Source organism: Sciurus vulgaris (assembly GCF_902686455.1).
Source record: "Sciurus vulgaris genome assembly, chromosome: 10".
Lineage (NCBI taxonomy): Eukaryota > Metazoa > Chordata > Mammalia > Rodentia > Sciuridae > Sciurus > Sciurus vulgaris.
The window spans coordinates 80,942,884-80,964,879 of NC_136470.1; the positions used below are offsets into that span (position 1 = coordinate 80,942,884).

The following is a 21,996-nucleotide window of genomic DNA, read 5'->3' on the forward strand; positions in this document are numbered from 1 at the left end:
TACAAACCAGTTCATATTGCAGTGACCCATCTGTACCAGGCCAGGCCATTTCTAGATCTCAATGGCCGAATGCCCGAAGAACACAGCAGGACACAGGTGGGTAAAGTCTGTCCCTGTCCTCGAGAAACTCACGGTCTTGAGTGATACATGAGATGAGCTCAGATAACCTCACAAAATGTCAGCGCAAAAGAAAGGCAGCAAAAGGTGTGCTTATGGAGTATTGGCAGGGAAGAGTTTCCAAGGGGGTAGAGTTGACAGGACTCCAATAGCCAAAGACAGGGCCAAAGAAGAGGGCGAAACGGTTGGGAGCTGGACGCCTGGGACAGGACTGGGGAGGATCCAGCTGTGGAGGATCCGCTGTGGGGAGCCCATGAGGGAGATAAGGTGGCAGTTCAGGCAGGGCTGAAGTGGGGCTTGGCCCCCAGTGTGGGGCCCCGGCTGCAGGGGCGGGGCACCGTCAGGATGTGTGAAGGTGAGCCACGTGCCTGGAGCCTGTTCTGCACAAGCTCCTTTGGCAACTGCTTCGGGGTGATGGTGATGGGAAGTAGAGTCCAGTTAGGAGGTGTCGTCTTTATCCCTGAGAGATGTGAGGCCCCAGCTGGATGGGACACACAGTGACAGTGAGATGTGCAGGGAGGACTTGACACCAGATGATTTTAGAGAAAGAGGAGAAAACCTTCATCAGCTGAGAGAATGGCACAGACTCTGGGTGCCTGTCTAATGATGGCAGACAGGTCCCACCAATGACAGTGTGAAGCTCGGTTTAGGATGTTTGAGGGGCCGGTGCTGAGGTCTGGCAGGGACTGCTGTACACCTGCGTCTGCAGCTGGTGTGTACTGACACGTGGACAAAGCCAAGGTCGCTGTTGGGTGCTGCCGAAGCAAAAGGAAAGAGCCTCATGCTTGGCTCTGGGTGGGGAGATGGAGACGTGCTCTGCTTTGCCACTCATGGGTTGATTGGAGGACTGTGGAGGTTTACATATGAAGGACCAAGCCTTTTGCTTTTTATATAGAAAACTATGGCCCAGAGAGGTCCTGCATTGTGTCTAAGGAAACCCAGACAAGAACCTAGGACTGTCCAGCCTTTAGACAATCTATAAAGTGATGGCTGTTTTTGTAGGGCATTTGCTAATTTTTTTTGAGTCTTAATTACTTTGTTTCCTTCATTGACCTTCATTTGATCTGTCCATAGTTTGAAATTGTTCCTCTTAGCCAGGTGCAATGGCTAAAACATCTGTAATCCCAGCTCCTTGGGAGTCTGAGGCAAGAGGATCACAAGTTTAAGGCCAGTGTGGGTAACTTAGCAAGACTCTATCTCAAAAATAAAAAAAATACAAAGGAATGGGGATGTGGGTCAGGAGTAGAGAGCTCCTGGGTTCAATCCCAGTAGAAGGAAGAAAGGAAGAGATTCTCTTCACAAAAATAGCAGATGAAGACTTGGACAGGAAATGAACCTGCCCCGGCTTCACCTGGTGAATTGGTGAAGGCCTGGGTTTCTTACTCTGGTTTCCTTCTTCTCCATGGTAAGTTCTGTGGTTGTGCTAGGCCAGTGTTTTTCAAAGTGTGATGGTGGACCGGCAGCGTCTGCAGCACCTGGGAACGTGTTAGAAAATGCAATTCCCAGTTACACCCAGACCTACTTGGAGGGATCTGTGTTCCAAGTTCTCCTGAAGAACCCCTGTAGCAGCAAAACAGGATCCATTCAGAATCCAGGATTTCACTGTGTTTCCCTCTGGTATCAGATTCATCAGACAGCAGAAGAGATAAACTAAAATAACTATAAAAATCAGTCCATCTGTCTCTTTCCCCTCTTCCCTCCCTCCCTCCTACCTACTGGGTACTTAGTTTTAACTTTTCACTAGAAGTGTTTTCTCTCCTTACAAGGCTCACAGGGTTGTCGCAAGGTTTTATTCAGCCCACAACTTACCCTTACGAAGCTCTGCTTAGGCAATCTTGGTAAGAAGGAGGCAATTTAAATACAGCCCAGCCCTTCAAAGTCATGTTTCCCCTGTGGAATGTTGAACTGTGCAACTGTACTCCTTATTAAAACTAATTTTTTTTTTTTTAAAGGAGGGAAGGAGTCAGTTGAATAGGAAGAAAAATACTAGAATATTTCTTTGAAATATTTGAAAAAAAATATTCTGGTTTAATAGGTAGAAAAATATTGGAATATTTCCTCTTAAAAAGTCACATGTTCAACTAATAAGGTTTAAAACTGATGTTATCAACTGACCTGAACAAGTGTTAACAGAATTTTACTTTTTTACATTTTCACATTTTCTCAGCATATGCAAAGTTCCAAAAAACGTCACTTGATGTAACTCTTTCAATCGAGTCTCATGAGAGCTGCAGGAAAAAGGTGGTATTATCCCCATTTTTTTTTTTTTTTTTTTATGAGGAAAGTAAAGTTTCAGAAAGTCAGGTAGCTCTCCCAAATGGCATACAACAAATAAACTAATAACCAGGGTGCACATTCAAGCTTGTCTTTATCCTAAATTCAGAATCTCTCCGTCATACTGTCTGCCTTAGCTGTGAGGACATCTTTCCTTCCCTGGTGCTGTTGTCCAGTACTATGGAATTGTATCAATGGACCTGTGATGTCTCACCAGTACAGACAGAATTGTGGCAGGACAGCACAAGGGCATTCGAGATTCATCAGCGAGGAGCACTGTTTTCTCAGTTTTTGAAAGCATATCGGTAAAACTAGGTATGAATTTTTGGAAGTTTGTATTGAGCCTTCAGGCCCTTTCCCTTTACCAGTGTAAAGAAAAATTAGGAAGGCACGCCCTCTAGTGGAAAGACTGAAAATTTTGTATGATTTTGCTGGAGTGTTTTTTTCTCCCTAACCCCCAAACACACACACACACCCCTCTTTAGACTGGAATTATGGGACTTTTCATCTGAATGTTACTCTCATAAAAAGGCTTGAATCTGTGCACAAATTATCATTTTTGTCACTGTCTTGGATATTGTATTTCTGGCAGGCCGAGGTTGTGACTCAGTGGTAGAGCACTTGCCTAGCATGTGTGAGGCGCTGGCTGGATTTGATTCTCAGCACCACATATAAATAAATAAATGAAATAAAGGTCCATCAACAACTAATAAAACAATTTTAAAAAGTTGTATTTCTGCATGTCACAATCATACTATGCCTGGGTTTGTGTCCTTTAATGACCTTTCTCAAACAGGAACCATATTTTTAGTCTTTTCCCTACTTAACTATAAAATCTAATCTCTCTGGATTTTTGGAAGGGACGCAATATGAATATGGATGTCTGTATTTAATCATTGTCTCTAAACTCAGCTCTGGGATAGGATAGCTTTGGAAATCATATAACTGTGTTCAGACCATTTAAACTGTGTGATCTTTGGTTTCTGGGACTAAGCTGTAATCATGCCCGTTACCTTGGTCTTACTTAAGCTCTGCTGCTGGTCCGCCCTACTGAATACCTACTGACCCATATGTGTGCTCCCAGGGAAAGTGTAGTGTGTTTTGCCAGTTGTCCATAAGGGTTCTCGTGTGATGACATATCACTATGCTTAATCTGGAACAGAGGACAAAAATTAGCCACTCTGGTGGGAGAAGGTAGATAAGGACGTAACAGAACAACCAGCAGAAACCTAGCAAAAACCTATCTTTTCTTTCACAGCAAAATGAATTCCTAAGGGCCGGAGAGGTGAGCAAGTCTCCCAGGTGTGAAGGAGGAGAGATGCCACACCTCTTCTGAATCTGTTACTGTCCTGTGCCCAAGAGTCCCACCTAGTTTGTGTCCTTCCTGATTTGAGGAGTTGCTACTCTTAGCTCATCCAGATCTTAGAATTTCTGGGATAGTAAACCTCTTCTTGGTTCCATGCAGTTAAGTCTTCTGCTTTGGGATTGAGGGAGGGAGCAGGAGTCTCATTTTTTAAAGGCATTTCATCATTGACAGTTTTGAACATGAGTATCTCCTTGGAGATGACCTTCTTCAGTCCTGGGATGATACGTGGAACCCTGTATGTTTAACACACCCTTGGGAGAGATTCCCCTGGAGCTCTGGACTGGGCATCAGGGACTTTGGATTCTGTCCCCAGCATCTTTGCCTCTGGGGCCTTAGCAGCCTGATATGTGCCATGGCAGCTTGGACGTCAACCCTGGTCCCAGTAATCCGACTCCTTCATCTGTGTGTGGCGAACAGACAAGCACCTCACACTGCATTCCCTGGAAGCCAGCAGTTACAAGATTTGCAGTTGACGCAGACGGCATCCTTAGGCAGAATGAAAACAAACAACCACTCATTTCTTCCTGGGTTTGGTCGTGATTGCTGTAGAATATCAAATGCCCTGTTTCACCCGCTGACTCGCTCCATTTTCAGATGGTGGAGGGGAAAGCGGAGAAAGAAGGCATCCCAAAATATGATTCCCACTTCATCATCAGGGGACTGACTTCTCCAGCTTGTCTGGACTTGCCTTCTGTATTGAGCAGCTGTGGATTTAAAGCATTGCAACTCCGCCCTCTTTCAAATGACCTTCCTGTGCTTTTAGACTACACGTTTCAGTGTCCATGTGGGGCTTTGGCTGGTGGTTTTGAAAAGTCTGACTTCTTTTGATGTGAACATTTTCAAGCTCAGACAGTAAAGTATGTTTTTACCCAGATACTGCAAGTAATTAGCAGGTAGATGGTAGTATCTCTGAAGTGAATTCTGCTCTTTATTCGCCTGTCAGGCTGTTGGTACTTTTTACCCATGACTGTTTTCCTTGAAAACTTTATTATTTGATCCTTCAGTCTTTCCTTAAATTATAGGTATAGGGTGCAGATGTACTAATCTGAACCTTCATAGGGAACTTTCCAGTTTTATACAATAGAAAGACTTGTAAGACGTTGAATTGTTATTATTTTTTAAGAGCAGGTTTTTAGGATGTGACTGCTTTGTTGTTCAGAAACAAGAGTATTGGTATTTGAAATAACATTATTTAAATGAAGGTAAAAGTCTAGTCAAAGGGACATTAGTATTAATATATGGCAAATTGATTAATTAGTATTAAATATTTGATTATTGACTCTTAAAGACAGGTGTTTTCCAGGAAGGATGTGTGTTTATTTTCTTGGGCAGATGATAGTTGGCAGTTAGTATTGACCTGGTCAGTCCAGGTATAACTGCAGTCCTAGGCTGAGATCCATAGATGCCTCCAGCAGAGCAGGCGTTACATTTAAGCCCTTTCTCTTTCTGCCCACTTTGCAGCAAATTGACAACTCTGTAAAAAAAAAAAAAAAAAAAAAAACAAAAAACCAGCCAATGACACATCCTTCTTTCCTTCCTTTAAAATCATTTTGTATAGTCAGATAAATTTTGAAAATGGTTAAGGCCAGAGACCTAGGTGAATATTTTGTGCACTTACCTCGGCTAATAACTGAGCGGCGAAGAGCCTCAGCATGTACACATGTCGAATGAGGGTTATAATGCTTTCTACTGGATTGTTGTTAACAAATGAGGAGAGCCAGAGACCAGTGCTGCCAAGTATCATATAGTATATAGCCACAATTGTTTTGATTATTTATTGATTGAAGCTGATTGAAGCCAGGTTTAAAAATTCATTTTTATTAGTCATCTGCATGCCTCAAATCTTTTCATGCATTTATTTATTTGTAGTCAGAATAAAACCACGTCAAAGAGTAGTGCCTTCATTTTGTCATAGCTAAGACCATTTCTTCTGCCTTCTCACAATCCCCTTTATTCTGACACTTCAGCCCTTATTTATCTTCCTTTTTTATTTAAATTCGGTTTCAGCAAATGTGAGCTGAAACTCTGTGCCTTCGAATCAGGTCTTCAGCATGCACTGGGAATCAGTGGTCCACCATGCTGCCTGCCTGGTGTGGCTCTTAGACTTCATCCACCGAGATGGAGCCCTGTAGCTCCTGAATTACCAGGATTTTCCGAGAAATCAAAAGGTAAAGTTATGAATCATGTTATGGTTTAGATCGCAAATATCCTCCAAAAGTTTATGCATCTAAGGCTGCTCCCCATAGCAGCAGTGTATCCTTAAGGACTCACAGCTTGGTGGGCTGTTGGGAGGTGCTGGAAACTAGGAGGTGGGTCTAGTTGGAGAAAGTTGGTTGTTGGGAGCCCCTCGCTGCCTCCTTCCATTGTTCCTTCCTGAGGTAAGAAGTTTTGCTCTCTGCTGTGATGTTCTGTCTCACCACATGAAGCCCATACACAGTGGAACCAAGTGACCATGAACTGAATTCTCTGACACTGAGCCCACTGATTCTTTCCTCCTTTCAAGTTGTTTGTCTGGTATTTTTTATTCCTCACAGGGATGGAAAGTTGACTGATACAAATCACTACATGGTATCTAGAGGCAAATAGGTCCAGGCTATCAATTTTAATATATCTTATCAAATCTTAGCTTCTTACCAAGCTTCTGTTTTCCCAGAATTTTCATTTTAGGATTTTATGACCTTGGAGTCTAGCTGGAAACTGAGTGAGTGGGGTGTGGGCGCCATCTCCTGGCAGACACTGGGAACTGCTTAGTAAGGAAGAGTCCATTTATTTGTAGTTTCTATACTTGTGAATGGAAGGGAAAATGCAGTTATTATCGTTTAAAAAAATCAGATGTGAGATTTTGATCTTAGATCACACCAAAATTGTATACCACCTTTTCTCTTACTCCCTTGCTAAGGTCAGATGACTGAAAATTAGTGCTTTGGAGGATGTCTTAGAGCTAAATTTTTCTCAGTAAAAGGAAGTGCCCTGTGTATTGTGGAATAGTTCATGGTCAGCTCATTAACAAGCTCCTGGCATCTCCCTTCCATCTCTTCTGACTGTGTAATATGGTTTCTTTGCTTGAAGATATAGAGGCTCTGGAATTTCTGATGTCTTGAAATGACACTATCAGACCGACACTGTCAATCTAAGTGTATCACCTGACAATTTCATCCTTATAAAGATGGAATTTATTCCAGGCCACACCATCTATTTTTTTTTTCCTTCAAGTTACATCTGTTTCATTAGGTTAGGAGACATACAGGTCATCAGGCAGAGAGACACCAAGGTTTACAGATAATCCATAATTGATGTGAGTCCCTCACTGAGAAAGCATGGCCTAGGGGTCATTGAGTGAAGCTTGTCATCTGGAATTCTTTCTATACATTTTAGAGAAATGGAGATAGACTAATCCCAAACAAAAGCTGAATCTGACTTGAGTGTTGGAATCATGAACAAGGCAGGTCCATTTGAGCAGACCCGTGCTCTGAAAGAAGGTGCTAGAAGTGAGCTAGGAAGCTGGGCTGCCTGCTTTCTCATTTCCCCCTCAAACCTCACGTGCCATTGTTCACTTCATAATTTATGGAAGGAAGGCCCATATCTGAGAAATGCCTGAATTTTCACCTCTCTGCAGTTCTGCAGAACTAGAAGAGGAGTTTAAGTGCTCTTTGGGTAGTGAGGAGAATTGGAATAGCCACAAGTCATAAGTAAATAGGCAAGACGCTAACTATAAACATGCTGGAAAACAGGCTTGCTGATCTGAGAGAGCTGAGGAACTCTTTTGGGGAATTGTTCTCAGATCTAGTTTTATATATAATAGACCCCAAACTGATTGACTGATTGTGAGGAGGAACCAATAAGTCATTGTGATTGGCTTGTACTTCTGTGCTGAGGGCCAGTTGAACACCCGAGAGGTTGTAACTTCATCAAGAATCATTAGCAGTGATGAGTTGGTTTATCCCTACTGTGTGTGCACACACATGCATGCATGTATACACACACACACATACACACACACACACAGCAGTTGTGTCTTCACACATTAGAGAAAAAGGTAAAATCAAGTGAGGTCTGTAATTGTATTAAGGAATTACTCATTTTGTATAGTTGTAAGAATGGTGGCTAGAGGATTTACACCATTTAGACAAATATCTTGAAGTATCTGTGGGTGACATTTTACGATATCTGGGATACACTTTAAAATATGATAGCAGAAAAATGAGATAAGCAATACTAAAATAGATTGGCAAATATAATCCTTGGAGTTTGGTTATGTTGATTCTTTATACTATGTTCTCTATAGTGCGTGATCGAAAATTTCCCAAGTAAACAAATTTTAAGATCTCTGACTAGCCAATGGTAGTTTTAAAATCTTTTAGAGGAGCCATCTTTATATAAATTGGGATTGGTTTGTGAGTGAATGTGACTAATCTGAGTGTGTGGTGTGGACCTCAGTTATAACGGGATCCCTTTAGAATGAACAGTGACGTGGTTTTTCAGGCAGCTGGGTCACAAGGAGCATGGGATTTCCTGTTTCAGGCTCTTGGATAACAGTTTTTTCTTGGTTGTGTTATTTGCAGAGAAGTTTACTTTCTCCATGTCTCCAGGTGTGCCTGACCTGATTTTTGTACAACATGGCACATTGGTCACAATACAACAGTCAGAGCTTGGTCTTCAATGTTAGCATTGCCTTTGGCAATCACATTTGCCTATCTCCTCAGCCTGGTACTAGAAACATGGGGATAGGACCTTAGAGTTGAGGTTCTGCTTTGGGGTTAAAATAAGCAAGTTAGACGATGCATCTGGATGTGTGGGAACATTTTCAGAGTTTGTCTTTGGGGCCTGATGGAATTCCAAGGACGCTTTGTGATTGAAACATTGCTGGAATGTTCTTTGAGAACTGTCCAAGAGCTCAGTGTGCAACACACACACACACACACACACACACACACACACACACGCACGCACACCATGTGTCACAGCACTGGATGTTGTTTTCTTAAAGTTATTTTGTAATCATGTCTTCCTGTGATCCTTGATTCATTTTCTTTATATACTCTATTCCCCAGGAATGGCTGAAATAATTTTTTTTGATACTTTAGAAATAGTTACTGCAAAATGAAATTTGTCTCATTTTTGTATAGAGAAATAAGCTTCTATTTACTATTTCCTGTAGTGTTTTACACTGGCCCAGAGATAGTAAAGATATTAAATGGTTTAATCTCCTGAAAGAGCCTATTTAATGCTGGAGAATAGCAGGGGGTAGTGAGAAGAGTATGGACTCTATTGGAATCCGGGTCCCAATTCATCTTTTATGGCCAGGAGAAATTTGCTTGACCATCATTTATCTTGATTTCCTCATCAGTAAAATGGGGACAACATTGCCCACTTGAAGAGGATTGAATGAGGTGACATAGGCAAAGCATCCAACCTGTACCTTGGCACAGGGTAGCATCGACAAATGTGCATGCCCTTCTCAGAGAGCCTCAACGAGATGTTTGTACTTCAAGAACACACTCTAAATTCAGCCCTCCTTGTATTTCTCTGCGTAACATTTCTAGTCCTGTGCACTCTTTTTTTTTTTTTTTTTGCGGTGCTGGGGATCGAACCCAGGGCCTTGTGCTCTCTTCTTTAACGTTGGCCAAGCTGGCTGGAGGATGCGGCGTAGCTGGCTGCAGATTAGAAGCGACACCACACAGACCAGGGAGAGCAGAGGAGCCTCCAGCATCAGAGCACAGTTTCCTCATGCCCTGCTGCCACTGTTGCTGGGGCACACACTGCATGGTCCTAGGTGGCCATGGAGTGGACGTGGTGGGGGTCTCCTTTAGAAGCAGGCTCTTGTGATGTCAGCCACCTTGGAAGACGTCTGCACTCAGACCCCATCACATGGTTTTCTTCCTGCTGAATATTACGATTCCTCATCTCTTGAGGCAAGGAACATACTGCTTCCACAGGCAGCATTGTTAGAAAGTTGTGCCCCATGGACCAGCCCTCCGTTTATAACAGTATACTGAATTTTTAACTCTGTACCCTCTGTGTTTTGAAATCGTGTAGGTAGAGTCCTTTTGTTCTTTCTCAGGACAACACAATCCCATGGCTTTCTCAAAGCTTCTGTTTTCCAGGTTAAGCAATCTTCCTGCCTCTTCCTCCTCTTAGGTTTTGCTAGGACCTTTATTCATTTCCTTCAGTGTTATTACCTCGGATTGTAATTGTATGTTCATTAGTGAGTGATTATTTGATTAGTCTGGGAGCTGTTCATGTGCTTCTCAAATATTTCTAGCTCTCCACCTTCCTAGCATGTGGTGGATTTTCATTTTCTTTTCTATGGTTGGGTAAGACATTGTACTAGTTTTGGCCAATGATTTGTGAGTAAGAATGGTATATGTCAATTCCAGCCAAGCAACTTTTGAGAGTTGGGGGTTATTGGACATTAATCCAGTAGGCAGGTGCCAGACAGGGTCTCTAAATTGCCCAGGTTGATTTTTGACTTAATGATCCTCCTTCCTCAGTCTCCCAAGTAACTGGGATTACAGGTGTGTGCCCCATCTTGCCTAGGGCAGCCATGGCATTTTTAACTCTGAAAATTGGTCCTCCAGAGCTTTCTTTTTCTCTACTAGAATGATTGTGAAGTTCTAGATAGGGATTAAAGAAGAGCTCCAGGTTTACCCTTGATGATTCTGTAATGTGAATGAAAAGTAAAATTTTGTTTTTCTGAATCACTGATAGATTAGGTTTGTTCCTCTCAGTACCACTTCATTCTATTTGATGTAATTATCATCTGACTTTCTATTAAATGGTAAGCATCATGCAGTAGGAACTGTGTGTTCTTCTCCCCTTTTTATCTTCTGTACTCAGCACAGTAGTAGTTCACAGGAAGCATAATGCATGCATGAATAAATGCAGCCTGAGTTTTGGATTCCATCTCCACCCTGTGGCCCCTTCCTGGACTTGGCTTACTTTATTATTTTTCTGAAATATAGTCCCCTCCATCCTTAATAAACCTAGGTTTCCAGTTTCAGAGTAATTAAGTAGTTCACATATATAATACCAAATACGAAAGCAATGGAAACCAGACTTGGCTAGGTCACAGGCAGAGGTGATAATTCAGTTGACTTAATTCCGAATGTTTCCATCACATACTTCAAGCTTCTTTTTGCAGATCAGGAGAAAGTTAATGTGGTCATCTTTATGTAGCCATTAGAGACCACATAGATGTTGCTCATTGCTTTTCTTTTTTCTTTTGTTTTCACTATTGTTTTTCAAGAATGAGCCTTCTAAAGTGAACCCTCCTCTTGTAAATTATCAACCTGTATCTTTATCTTTCATCTCCTTTGGTGGCTGTGCAAAGGTGCTATGTGAAGCTGATATCTCTTTTGAATCTTGCCAATAAGTTGAACGTGTGTTTTTAAACTATCCTAAGAACTGAAAAAAAAGGGCAGAACTTATTAAATGGAAAAAAATATATTGATCGTGTGTGTGTGTGCATGAGCCCAGAACCCCCCACTTATTGACTGCCAGCCAAGTACAGACCACACACTAGCAAGTTTGTCACACATCTTCCCATGACCACCTAACAAATTTAATAGTTGTCATTTCCCAATTTAAGGTAAGGAGACAGGTCTAGAGTGGTTAATCATATTGGTCATGGATAAATCGAATTCCAATCCGGGTTTAACTCATTCATGTTTATTTTGTTTACAGTACCCTCGTAGTCTTTGATGAAGCCCTTTTAGAACTTCAGTTTTAATTTCTAAGGAGGAAAATAATGAAAAATTAGAGAGCCTTTTTATGTTTCTACCTGACCTTTTTAATTAATTACTAAGCAAATTTATACACATATGCTGATAGCATTTTGTATTATATTGTTTAGCAAACTTCACAGTCCCAGGATACAATTAATGAGATATTCAAATTAACAAAAAGAGCCAACAAAAAATAAATACAAATTAAAAAATAAAACATGAAAATGAAAAAAACAACAAAACAAATAAAAAAGAAGCCAAAGCAGATGGTACCTTCAGCAAGCAGTTGCCTTCTCATCCCGAAGTTGGTTCCAGCCATATAGTGATGAAGCCCTAACTACGGGGAGTTTATAGACTGTTACCTGTGAGAGTGTCTTTCATTTGCTGGGCGTCACGGCAAGTTACTGTGCCAAAGGCTTTCCATTATTATCTGATTTAGGAGGTAACTATGCTACGACACAACCTCTGCTCCCATGGGTGTTGGAGATGCTAACCTAGGAGTTCAGGTCCGGGCCCTTCCAGGGGGCACAGCTGCGTTCCTTGGAGCAGCTGATTGGGAAAACAAGGAAAGGTCTGGGATCCCACCTGGCCTCCAGCACCAGGCTGTGTCCTGCCCCGTCTACCAGAGGAGATATCCCTGTGCCAGCAGCAGTCCTGCATGGCCCGGGGACACTGCCGCATTCATTTTCCTCCACCTAACAGGTTTTATTTGCCTTCCATGTGCAAGAGGTTTTAGACAGATTATCTTATTTAATTAAATCTTCAAACCAACTCTGTGAAATAAGTATAGTTTGCTATTCCAGGCTTAGGGGTGGCAGAAAAATGGAAGAACATATGGGGAAAATGAACTAAATATCTACTCTCTGCTTAGATTCTTCCCAACGGCCCTATAAAAGTGGTTTTATTTATTTATTTAGGTAAAGAATTAGAAGCTCAAAGATGTTACATAACTTGTCAAACTCATTTAAATGGTAAGTGACAAAGCCAGGACCCAAATCCAAGCCTCTTACTCCAAGTCCAGGGCTCTTGCACACCTATCACTGTCAAAATGAGGAAAGATGGAGGAAGACTTGTGTGAGGGGGCACCTTTCAGTCCGTCCGATTCACATGTTTTCTCTCCACGGGGCATTACCGTCACCATGCATGAGCTCATCAGTTTCCTAGAGGGTTAAATAAAACTGCATGTAGTTCTCTCAGAAATTGCACAAAATAAAACTGCCTCTTTATGTAATCACATATTACTGTGATTGTGAATGATAATGATCACTCAGGAGATTACAAAAAGCTAGCAAGCTCCCTTGGTGTCTTCTCTATTTCCAGTGTCTTGCAGTCCATTTGGGGATTTAATGACATTTTTCAAGCCAGATTAGGTCTGTTCTTTCTTATGGTGAGTGTGGGTGGTCAGATATGATCTGTTATCAGACATCTGACAACTGAAAAGCTCTGACCACTGAAAGTACAAAGCTAGCATAGCACTTTGCCCCAGACCTCTGCCTCTGCCCTTTCAGATCATTCTGCGTTCACATCAAATCAAGTCATTGTCATAAGGAGAACACTATGTATGTGACATGCTGACCTTGGCAAAAATAAATAAGACAATGCTGTTCATCTGTCACCAAGGCTGTGTGACCTTGAATGAGTCACTTCTCTGAACCTTAGGTTTTTCAGCTCTAAAGCAAGAGACTTTAGGTAAATGATTTCTGTCATGAATGAGGAAAATGCTAAAACCTTCCCCAAATTGGGGTCATTAAAAATCCCAAGGTCAGTGACTTTCTTAGAAAAAGGTGACCATGCCTACATCTAACATGTTCCTCAGAATGTCAGGTAGGCTTGACAAAAGTATTTCCTCCTCTGAAGCATAAATCAAAATATTTTGTAGGAAGGTTTTATATAATTTATTATGTTAACCAAGGTCACTGCCGCCCTTGGGGTACATCAGAACCATAGAGGACTTTGTCAGCTTCATCCCACCCTGTACACCTTCTGTTGTGAAGAATCACTGCCGTGGTGCATTAGTGTGTACCTCTTGACTCGAGGCCGAGAAGATCACCCTTTACTTGAACACTGGGTACTGTTGAGCTCTGCCTGGAGGTCTTTTTACATACATAGTCAAAGGTATATAGGGAGGTAAAATTTATCTGCTATTATAACCAATTACAAAATGCAAAAGTTTTGCCTATTTTGTAAGTCTTTCTCGTGTGTGTGTGTGTGTGTGTGTGTGTGTGTGTGTGTGTGTGTGTTTAAAGGAAACCTACAAGTTACTAATTTCACTTTTCTACCTAGTATTTTTTAAACTGGGACTGTGAAGATGGGAGAAGACAAAAAATGTGACTTAGGTTTCCTGCTCTGATGTAAACAGCCTGGCATTAAGTGTTTGAATGACAGTGTGTAGTGATTTGAAATCAGTGGAAAGTGATAAAGTTTTATTCCTAGGACATAAGGAAGTTCAATAGCTCATAGTTCAATTTTTTTTTTTTTTTTTTTTTTTTTTACTTCATGTTCTAAAAAAAATCAACAAAGAACTAAGGAAATGACACGGAGCTTGTTCCTTAAAGTCAAGGCTCCGATATCTATATACAAAAGTAATATTAAGGTTTTGTTAAATAGAAATTATGAAATAAATCAAAACCAAGGAGTGGGGAATGATAGGGAGGCAGCTTTACTTTACAGTTTTAAGAACAAATATGTGGCAGTGCTTCCCTGCAGAGATGTTCCTAGGGAGTGAGCTGCTTCCATTCCTCCTTTTCTTTGCTGCTAAGGAACTCAGAGGTGTCTGTGGTGTTCCCTTTCCTGGCTTGGATAATGTAACTAATAATTCAGTGGCCAGTCACTTGATCTTACACTGCTAAAATTACCCAGAAAACCTTGAATCGGTTCAGAATGGCACTTGTTGGAGCTGATCCCTACACCAAAGTGTACAGTGTGCTCTATCTTTTCCTTTCCCAACCCTGGGCTGATGCAGTTGCCCGGCAACCCATCTGCCGTGAAAGCTGATGTCAGCTCATTTCCACTTAAACTTAGCCCAGGAAGGTTTTCAAGGAGGACATCTGGGCTTGTGTGAGGCTGGAGAAGGCTCCAGTTTATGTTATCAAATCATTTGTAAAACTGCAGACTAGTAGGCTCAGGAAGGCTGAAAGGAAATGTGGATGTCACAAAGGATTAACTTCTGGAATCGTGTGACCTTGGGGACATTATTTCTGATATCTGAGAACTTGGTAAAGGACCTGCTGCAATATTCTCTCTGTTGCTGAAGTTCTTCAGCACTTTAAAGGGAATATGAAATATCCAAAATCACCCTGCCTCTTGAAGAGAAGAATTTAGCCCAGTACTTTATATTGGCTCTTTGGAAAGTAACGTTAACATTTTAATTTTAACTAAATGCCTGAGTGGCAGTTGGGAGGAAAAGAGAATAATTTTATCATTGGCAGGAATGTTCTAGGGTATAAACTGACAACTGAAAAATAGGTTAAAGCTTCTTTAATCCAGCAGAGGGCAGAAGGAAGTTTAAGCTGTTTCTTACCTAAGACTTCCCCAACAAAATTTTGGCAATTCAAAGTAAAATTCAGTGATACTTCTGTAGACAATTTACCTCCAGGTTGTTAATGTACAAGTCGTTCTGATTATATAGATAGGTCCTAGGTAGTGTGCTCAGGGCCAACTTCTTCCTGTCTAGGATGAAAGGACAAAGTATTTCGAGTTATTTGTATCTAACAGGATATAACAATGTGGTACCAGAAAACAATAGCATTGTAATTGTTAAGAGAATTTATTTACTAACCACATCACAGCACTTCACAATTTTTTTCATGTGTATTTTTGACATTCCAAATGCTGGAAGGAAAGAATATTTGAAATAAGGAAGCATAAATTATTTCATTATCAAATATATCTTTTTGAAAGTAACTGTACCTATATATGAGTCAGTAAAATGATAAAATGGTTTTCACAGCCTACTTGGAATCTGAGAAATGAAACTTATCCTTGTATAGCTACCCTTAAAACCCGAGGTGGTGGTATTTCTTACATTGTAAAGATGAGGTTAATATTAAAACACGGTGACCTCTGAGAAGTTGATATTGGTCTTGATGTTTAAGATAACTGTCAATCCTGATTGCTAAGTTTGGGTTTTTAAAACTACTTTAGAAAGGAAAATTAATTTCCCATGCTTTATTTGTTTTGAAAGCTGTTTCAGGCTGGGTAGTTGTGTTGTCTTCAGTTGGTTCCTTTGGAAGCAACCAGAGGTGGAGTTAGGATATTTATTAAGTGGCATCTATACCTCTGAAAAGGAGGGAAGGTAGGAGAAACAGAAGAAGTTGGGTTTCCCTGCAGATGCAGCCTCGGCCTCTGTTGAGCTCTCCAGAGCTCTGGGCTCCAGTGGCCTTTCACAGTACCCCCAGCTGGGACGCTCCTGCACCAACCAGCAGCTGGATGTGCTCCATCAGTCTCACCCCAGCCACAGGAATGACCTTGGTAAAGGCAGCTTTTTGCAGCCAGGACAATACTCAAGGGATTGTAGTTTCAGCATTCAGAACAGATCCATTCTTGAAAAGGGGTCGAGATGGCCTGTCAGATGCTTTTATAAGCATTTCTGGCTTATAAAAAGATGGGACTTTGTTTCTCACAGTTTTGGGGGGCAGGGGAGCTCAATTTGGTTATCTGGTGAAGAGTTACTTCTTGGTTTATTTCTGGTGAGGAGTTACTAGCTGGTTTATCTGGTGAGGAGTTACTTCTTGGTTTATATCTTTTCACTGTACCCTTACAGGATAGGAGGGGTAAGGAAGCCCCCTGTTACCTCTTTTTTAAGAACACTAGGCTCACTCACAAAGGCTCCACCCTCTTGACCTAATCCCTTACCAAAGGCCCAACATCCTGATAACCAACACACTGGAAGTTAAAATTTCAACTTGCAAATTTGGTGGGGGGTGGACATAAACATTCTATAAGACTAATGTTAGCAAAACACAGGTGGTTATCTTAGTCTGTTTTCTATTACTATTTATATATATTATATTATATGTTTTCTATTACTATTTATAACTTACTACAGGCTAAGTTATAAGGAAGAGATTTATTTCAGTTCATAGTTGTGTAGATCCAAGGTTGAGGGTTGCATCTGGCTGGCAGGGTGCTGAGGCAGTTCAAGGTGACAGACAGCTACCACAAATGTGCATCTCCTTGGGTCACTTTTTCTTATAAAGCTACCAGTATTCAATCATTGGGCTTCACCCTGAGCCTCCATTACCTCCTGAGGCCCCACTTCTGAATACTGCAGTCAGATGAAGTTTCCACCCTCTTACTACCTCAGAGTGGAGATGAAACTCCAACGTGAGTTGTGGAGCAACAAAATGTATTTAAGCCATAGCATTGGCTTATTTATTGGCTTTGAGATTTGTCCTATGAACAACAAACTGTCAATTTGCAGTAATTGCAATGAATAATGGAATATTAGTTCATAGTTCTTAGATCTTTGGGAAGAAGCTCTTACATAAATCATAAAGAATGATGCTGCTAGTTTGTTAGCTAATCAAGTGTGAGTAGATACATGATAATACAAAGGAGGCTGAGAAGGTAAGTTGGTATGTTTTTGGTGGAATAGTCATTTAAGTCTAGCCCTTATTTAAGTACAAATGTTAATTCAGTCTGTTGATTCCTGGTCCATTAGTTATCATGTCAGTTGTGTGCTTACCACATGCAGACCCTGTGCCTGCTTAATACCCATTGGAGACACCAATCTCAACCTCTGAGGTCTCAGTCTCATTGAAGAATCGCATTTGTTAAGATCACCATCCATCACATCAGAGATTTATATAATTTGGGAAATGTCAAACTCCTGGTGAATAATATGAGTTTTCTAAAATTTAATTTTCTCTCGAAAGTGTCAGTTTTATCATTGGCAATAAATATTATCAGTTGCTTTATTAGAGCCAGGCTTATTTTGTTCATTTTTTAAGAAAAGGGATTCCAAATACCTCATTCTGAATAGCCCTCCCTTATCATTAGTTCTTTAAGGTAACAATGTTCCCTGAGCAGAGCCACCAGGTCAGCTCACAGCTCAGTTACAAGAGTGCTTCTCCTGAGGCAGCATCCGTGTTCCAGTCTGGAGCAGAGGAGCTTTGTGAATACTTCCCCACCTTGGCACTAGATTATTAGAAAAGGAGTCTTTCTAGTGGCACAAAGATTGGGATTTGATAAAACCAGTCATGTCTCTTCTCTATCAAGGGTTTTTGTAAGTGAACTTGGAATTGCTTTGTTTTTTTAATTGCTAGAGCATGCCGTGAGTGTGAACCTACTGCCTGCTGGTACAGTTGGGTGCTGCTGCCTTGATGGGACTGAAGTGCCAGCAGGTCTGCCCTCCATGGCTTTTGTGCCATCCGTACAAGGGTCAACACACTTGCTTTGGCAAAAGACAAAAAGAGCCTTGCCTCCTCTGATGGCAGCAGAGGTGGAGGACAGGGAAGGAAGTGAGAAACCTGGCAGAGGGTGCACAGGTAAAATGTGGTAGGAGAAGGGCAAAGCGGGGTTGAGGCTTACTGAAGCTTTGGGCCTGGTTGAGTGAGTGGGTGGCAGTATATTAATTGAGGCAATGCATGCAAGAAAAAGATGGGTCATAATTCTTCTACTTGGAGAAGTGTAGATTTTAGCATGGGCGAGAAGAACAAAGTATTGTAAGTGGGTCTGAGCAGGAACCTGAGATCTGGTTTTGTGCTGGTAGTGAATTTTGGTTCTTCACAGGTCATAAGACTCCCTCCTCTGAGCTTCCCGTAATAGCATTTTCTCTTTTTGTTTCTAGGAATGGTGCAAAAGCTGGACCAAAAACTTCCAGTGGCTAACGAGTACCTGTTGCTCTCTGGAGGAGTCCGGGAAGGCGTGGTGGACCTGGACTTAGATGAGCTCAATGTCTATGCCCGGGGTACTGACTATGATATGGACTTCACCCTTCTGGTGCCAGCCCTTAAGCTACATGACCGTAATCAGCCTGTGACTCTCGATATGCGTCACTCAGCCTTGTGCCACTCCTGGCTCAGCCTTCGTCTCTTTGATGAGGGGACAATCAGTAAGTGGAAAGACTGCTGCACCATCGTAGATCACATCAATGGTGCCACCAACTACTTCTTCTCCCCTACCAAAGTGGCCGACTGGTTCTATGACTCCATCAGCATTGTCCTATCAGAGATCCAGAAGAAGCCCCAGCGAGGGATGCCAAAGGTGGAAAAAGTAGAAAAGAATGGGACCATCATCTCCATCATTCTGGGTGTGGGGAGCAGTCGCATGTTGTACGATATCGTCCCTGTGGTATCTTTCAAAGGTTGGCCTGCAGTGGCCCAGAGCTGGCTCATGGAAAATCACTTTTGGGATGGGAAGATTACTGAGGAGGAGGTCATCAGTGGGTTTTACCTGGTGCCTGCTTGCTCCTACAAGGGCAAGAAGGACAATGAGTGGCGGCTGTCCTTTGCCAGGAGTGAGGTGCAGTTGAAGAAGTGCATCTCTAGCAGTCTCATGCAGGCCTACCAGGCCTGCAAAGCCATCATCATTAAACTCCTGTCCCGGCCCAAAGCCATTAGCCCCTATCACCTGCGGAGCATGATGCTCTGGGCCTGCGACAGACTTCCTGCCAACTATCTGGCTCAAGAAGACTATGCAGCCCACTTTTTGCTGGGCCTCATTGATGACCTGCAACACTGTCTGGTCAACAAGATGTGCCCCAATTATTTCATCCCTCAGTGCAACATGCTGGAGCATCTGTCAGAGGAGACGGTCATGCTCCACGCGCGGAAGCTCTCCTCCGTGCGCTCAGATCCCGCGGAGCACTTGCGCACGGCCATCGAGCACGTCAAGGCAGCCAACCGGCTGACCCTGGAGCTCCAGCGGCGCGGCAGCACCACCAGCATCCCCTCCCCACAGTCGGACGGAGGGGACCCCAACCAGCCTGATGACCGTTTGGCAAAAAAACTGCAGCAGCTAGTGACTGAGAACCCGGGGAAGTCCATCTCTGTCTTTATTAACCCTGATGATGTCACAAGGCCCCACTTCAGAATTGATGATAAATTTTTCTGAGTGTTTTGCTGAGTGTTTGCTTTTTTTTTCCCCTCTCCTGGTTCTAAAAGTCTCATAACCTTTAGTGTGGTTCGTGAATCTGTCTTTCTGTTTTTTACATGTCCAGCTTAGATTGGATTTGTTAAGAACAAATTTTAAGTTTCCTGGTTCTGCAGGATGGTGCAGGCTCTGAAACAGTATATTACTATTTCATACTCTGCCTCTGATTTTGTTGTTTACGTTTCCCAGTTACTGTCCTGTAGTTATGTTTGTTGGTTTTGTTGTTTGTTTTTTAAGGAGAACTTGAGCCATAGATGAATATGCCCATGAATCCTCTTTGCTTTTTTTCTGCTTCATACTTTGTGCAAAATTTATTAATGGGGCTTGGGAAACAAATCTCTGATGCTTAAGAATTCTAATATATTTTTGTTTTGTTTCTGTCTTTATTTTTCTAATGAGTTTTCACCACTGTGGATATTTGAGAATCATAAAAACCTGAGAACTACCTGGCACATTGACTGGATTTCTTTCTTTTGACCAATGACCAGAGTGGTTTCCCCTTATTCTACCAGACAATGTAAAACTTTAAAAGTAATAAAGTAACAAATTGTGTTTTGGAACCACTTCACTGAATGCAATTGTTCTGGATTCAGCAAACATTGGATGGTTTGGAGGGTGTGTTTGATAACTTTCCAAACAAAATTAAGGTTTCCAAATGTTATTTTTAGCATGTATAATTGTTTGAAGCCTTATTTAAGTCCTATTAAAGAACATACCATTACAATTGTTATTTGCACTAATGACATCTTTGCCCTTGTCAGAGTTGCGATGTGTGTATGAATCGACATCCACTCTGGAAATGCTATCAGTTCTTCAATTAGCTCATCTCTGTCAGTTGATAGAATGATTCTTTGTATTTTGTTTAGTTTTCCTTTAATTATGGGGTCCTGTTTTGCCCTCTTTGATATTCCTGGTTCCTTTCTCACTGAGAGAAGTTTTTAAAGCTTTATACCTGTTCATTGACTCTATCTAAAAGTTGGAGAAGATACATACTTGATGTAGTAGGTGTCTTTATATTTATTCCTTTTTGGGTTCTAGAGGTGAGTATTTTGTTATTACTATTATTATTTTTTTTAAAAGACGTCTCTACTTCTCCTGAGCTTTTGAGGAAAGCTGGCAGGAAGAATTTAATATCCTCAAATAGAAGATACCATGTCTGTTCAAAAGCAGGTGTTACTGTAGAGCAGGAACCAGGAAAATCTGTGTGGCAGCGTTGGAACAGAGGTGTCCTGTCTTCATGAGTGAAATTCCTTGCCAGGTGTAGGTGCTTCAAGATATTGGTTCCCTGCTTTGGTCTGGATTCATGGCAAACTGCTGTTCGAGGGTCAGGGGACCTGCTGCTTTCCCAAAGGATGCCCATGATGTCTACTCATGGAAAGGTCAAGCACCATCTTGGTTTTGGTCTTGAATGTCCAGACTCATAAGTTGGATTTTTGCCATTTGGAATCAGGCATATGTGGTCTTGGGTTTTTGCATGGGAATTAATGTAATGCTTATAAATGAAAATGAAATCATTCAACGAACTTAAGTTAATTGCAGAAATAATAATAAAAAAGAAACATACTGACCTTGGAATTTTGTTGTTGGAATGTTGTTATCATTTTGTAATCTTGAGATTATTTTCTTCCTAGTTACACTAAGAATAATTTGCAGTAAATATAACCTGAATATAAATATTCAGTAACTATAGACTTTCAGACTAGAAGCCTGTGTAGTGGATATCCAATATTTGATCTTTCCTTTCTTTCAGTTTCCCTGCTTGTATCTATTTCTCCTCCACATATAAATGATTTGATCTCCTGCTCTAGATGTGACTCCTGAGTGGAAAAGCGAATCAAACACCAACCATCATTCTCCTGGCCACAAACATTAGTGAAGGACAGATGGTGTAACCTGCACCAGTCAGGGACATTCACAGCATTCTAGGTTGGAATCTTGGGGTGGAAGTGTGTCTTCTCTCTGGATATGGATGAGGAAGCATTTGACTTCTATTGTACGTGCAACTATCACACAAGATGACTAGAGCCAGTTTCAGGATGAAGCTGATAGAGAGATGGGAAATAACATGAGTGTCAGAGTTCCTAAGTCTATTAAAATTTATTATACTTGGACCATTATGTTTTACTTTCTAGGGTAAAATAAGCTGTTATACACCACATCAGTAGCGAGCATGTTCAAAAAGCTATCACTCTCAAGTCAACTGCAACTTCAGTAATTAACTGGCAACTTTTGCCATATTTTAAATGCTGTGTCTTCAGGTAAATTTAATTGCAGGCATATTAGAAGCCTAACACACTGATCTTGGCAGTTTTTTTCTATTTTCCTACCTTGAGTTGTAGCAAAGTACACAGATTCTTTCGTAAACTGCACAAAAAAAGGTCCAGAAACCCCTGGGCTCTAGAATCTTAAAACTTTTTTTTT

At 41.5% G+C, this 21,996-nt stretch overlaps 1 protein-coding gene across 6 annotated transcripts in view; it reads left to right on the plus strand.

Moving 5' to 3' along the window:
• MB21D2 (Mab-21 domain containing 2) overlaps positions 1-21,150 on the plus strand; it is a 110,872-nt gene extending 89,722 nt beyond the window's left edge. For all 6 annotated transcript variants that reach the window (XM_079155930.1, XM_079155934.1, XM_079155935.1 and 3 more), the window contains one exon: positions 18,272-21,150. In XM_079155930.1, coding sequence (XP_079012056.1) covers positions 18,272-19,536 — 1,265 coding nt within the window. In that variant the 3' untranslated portion in view covers positions 19,537-21,150. The remainder of the gene's footprint in view (positions 1-18,271) is intronic.
• Positions 21,151-21,996: the final 846 nt, after the last annotated feature.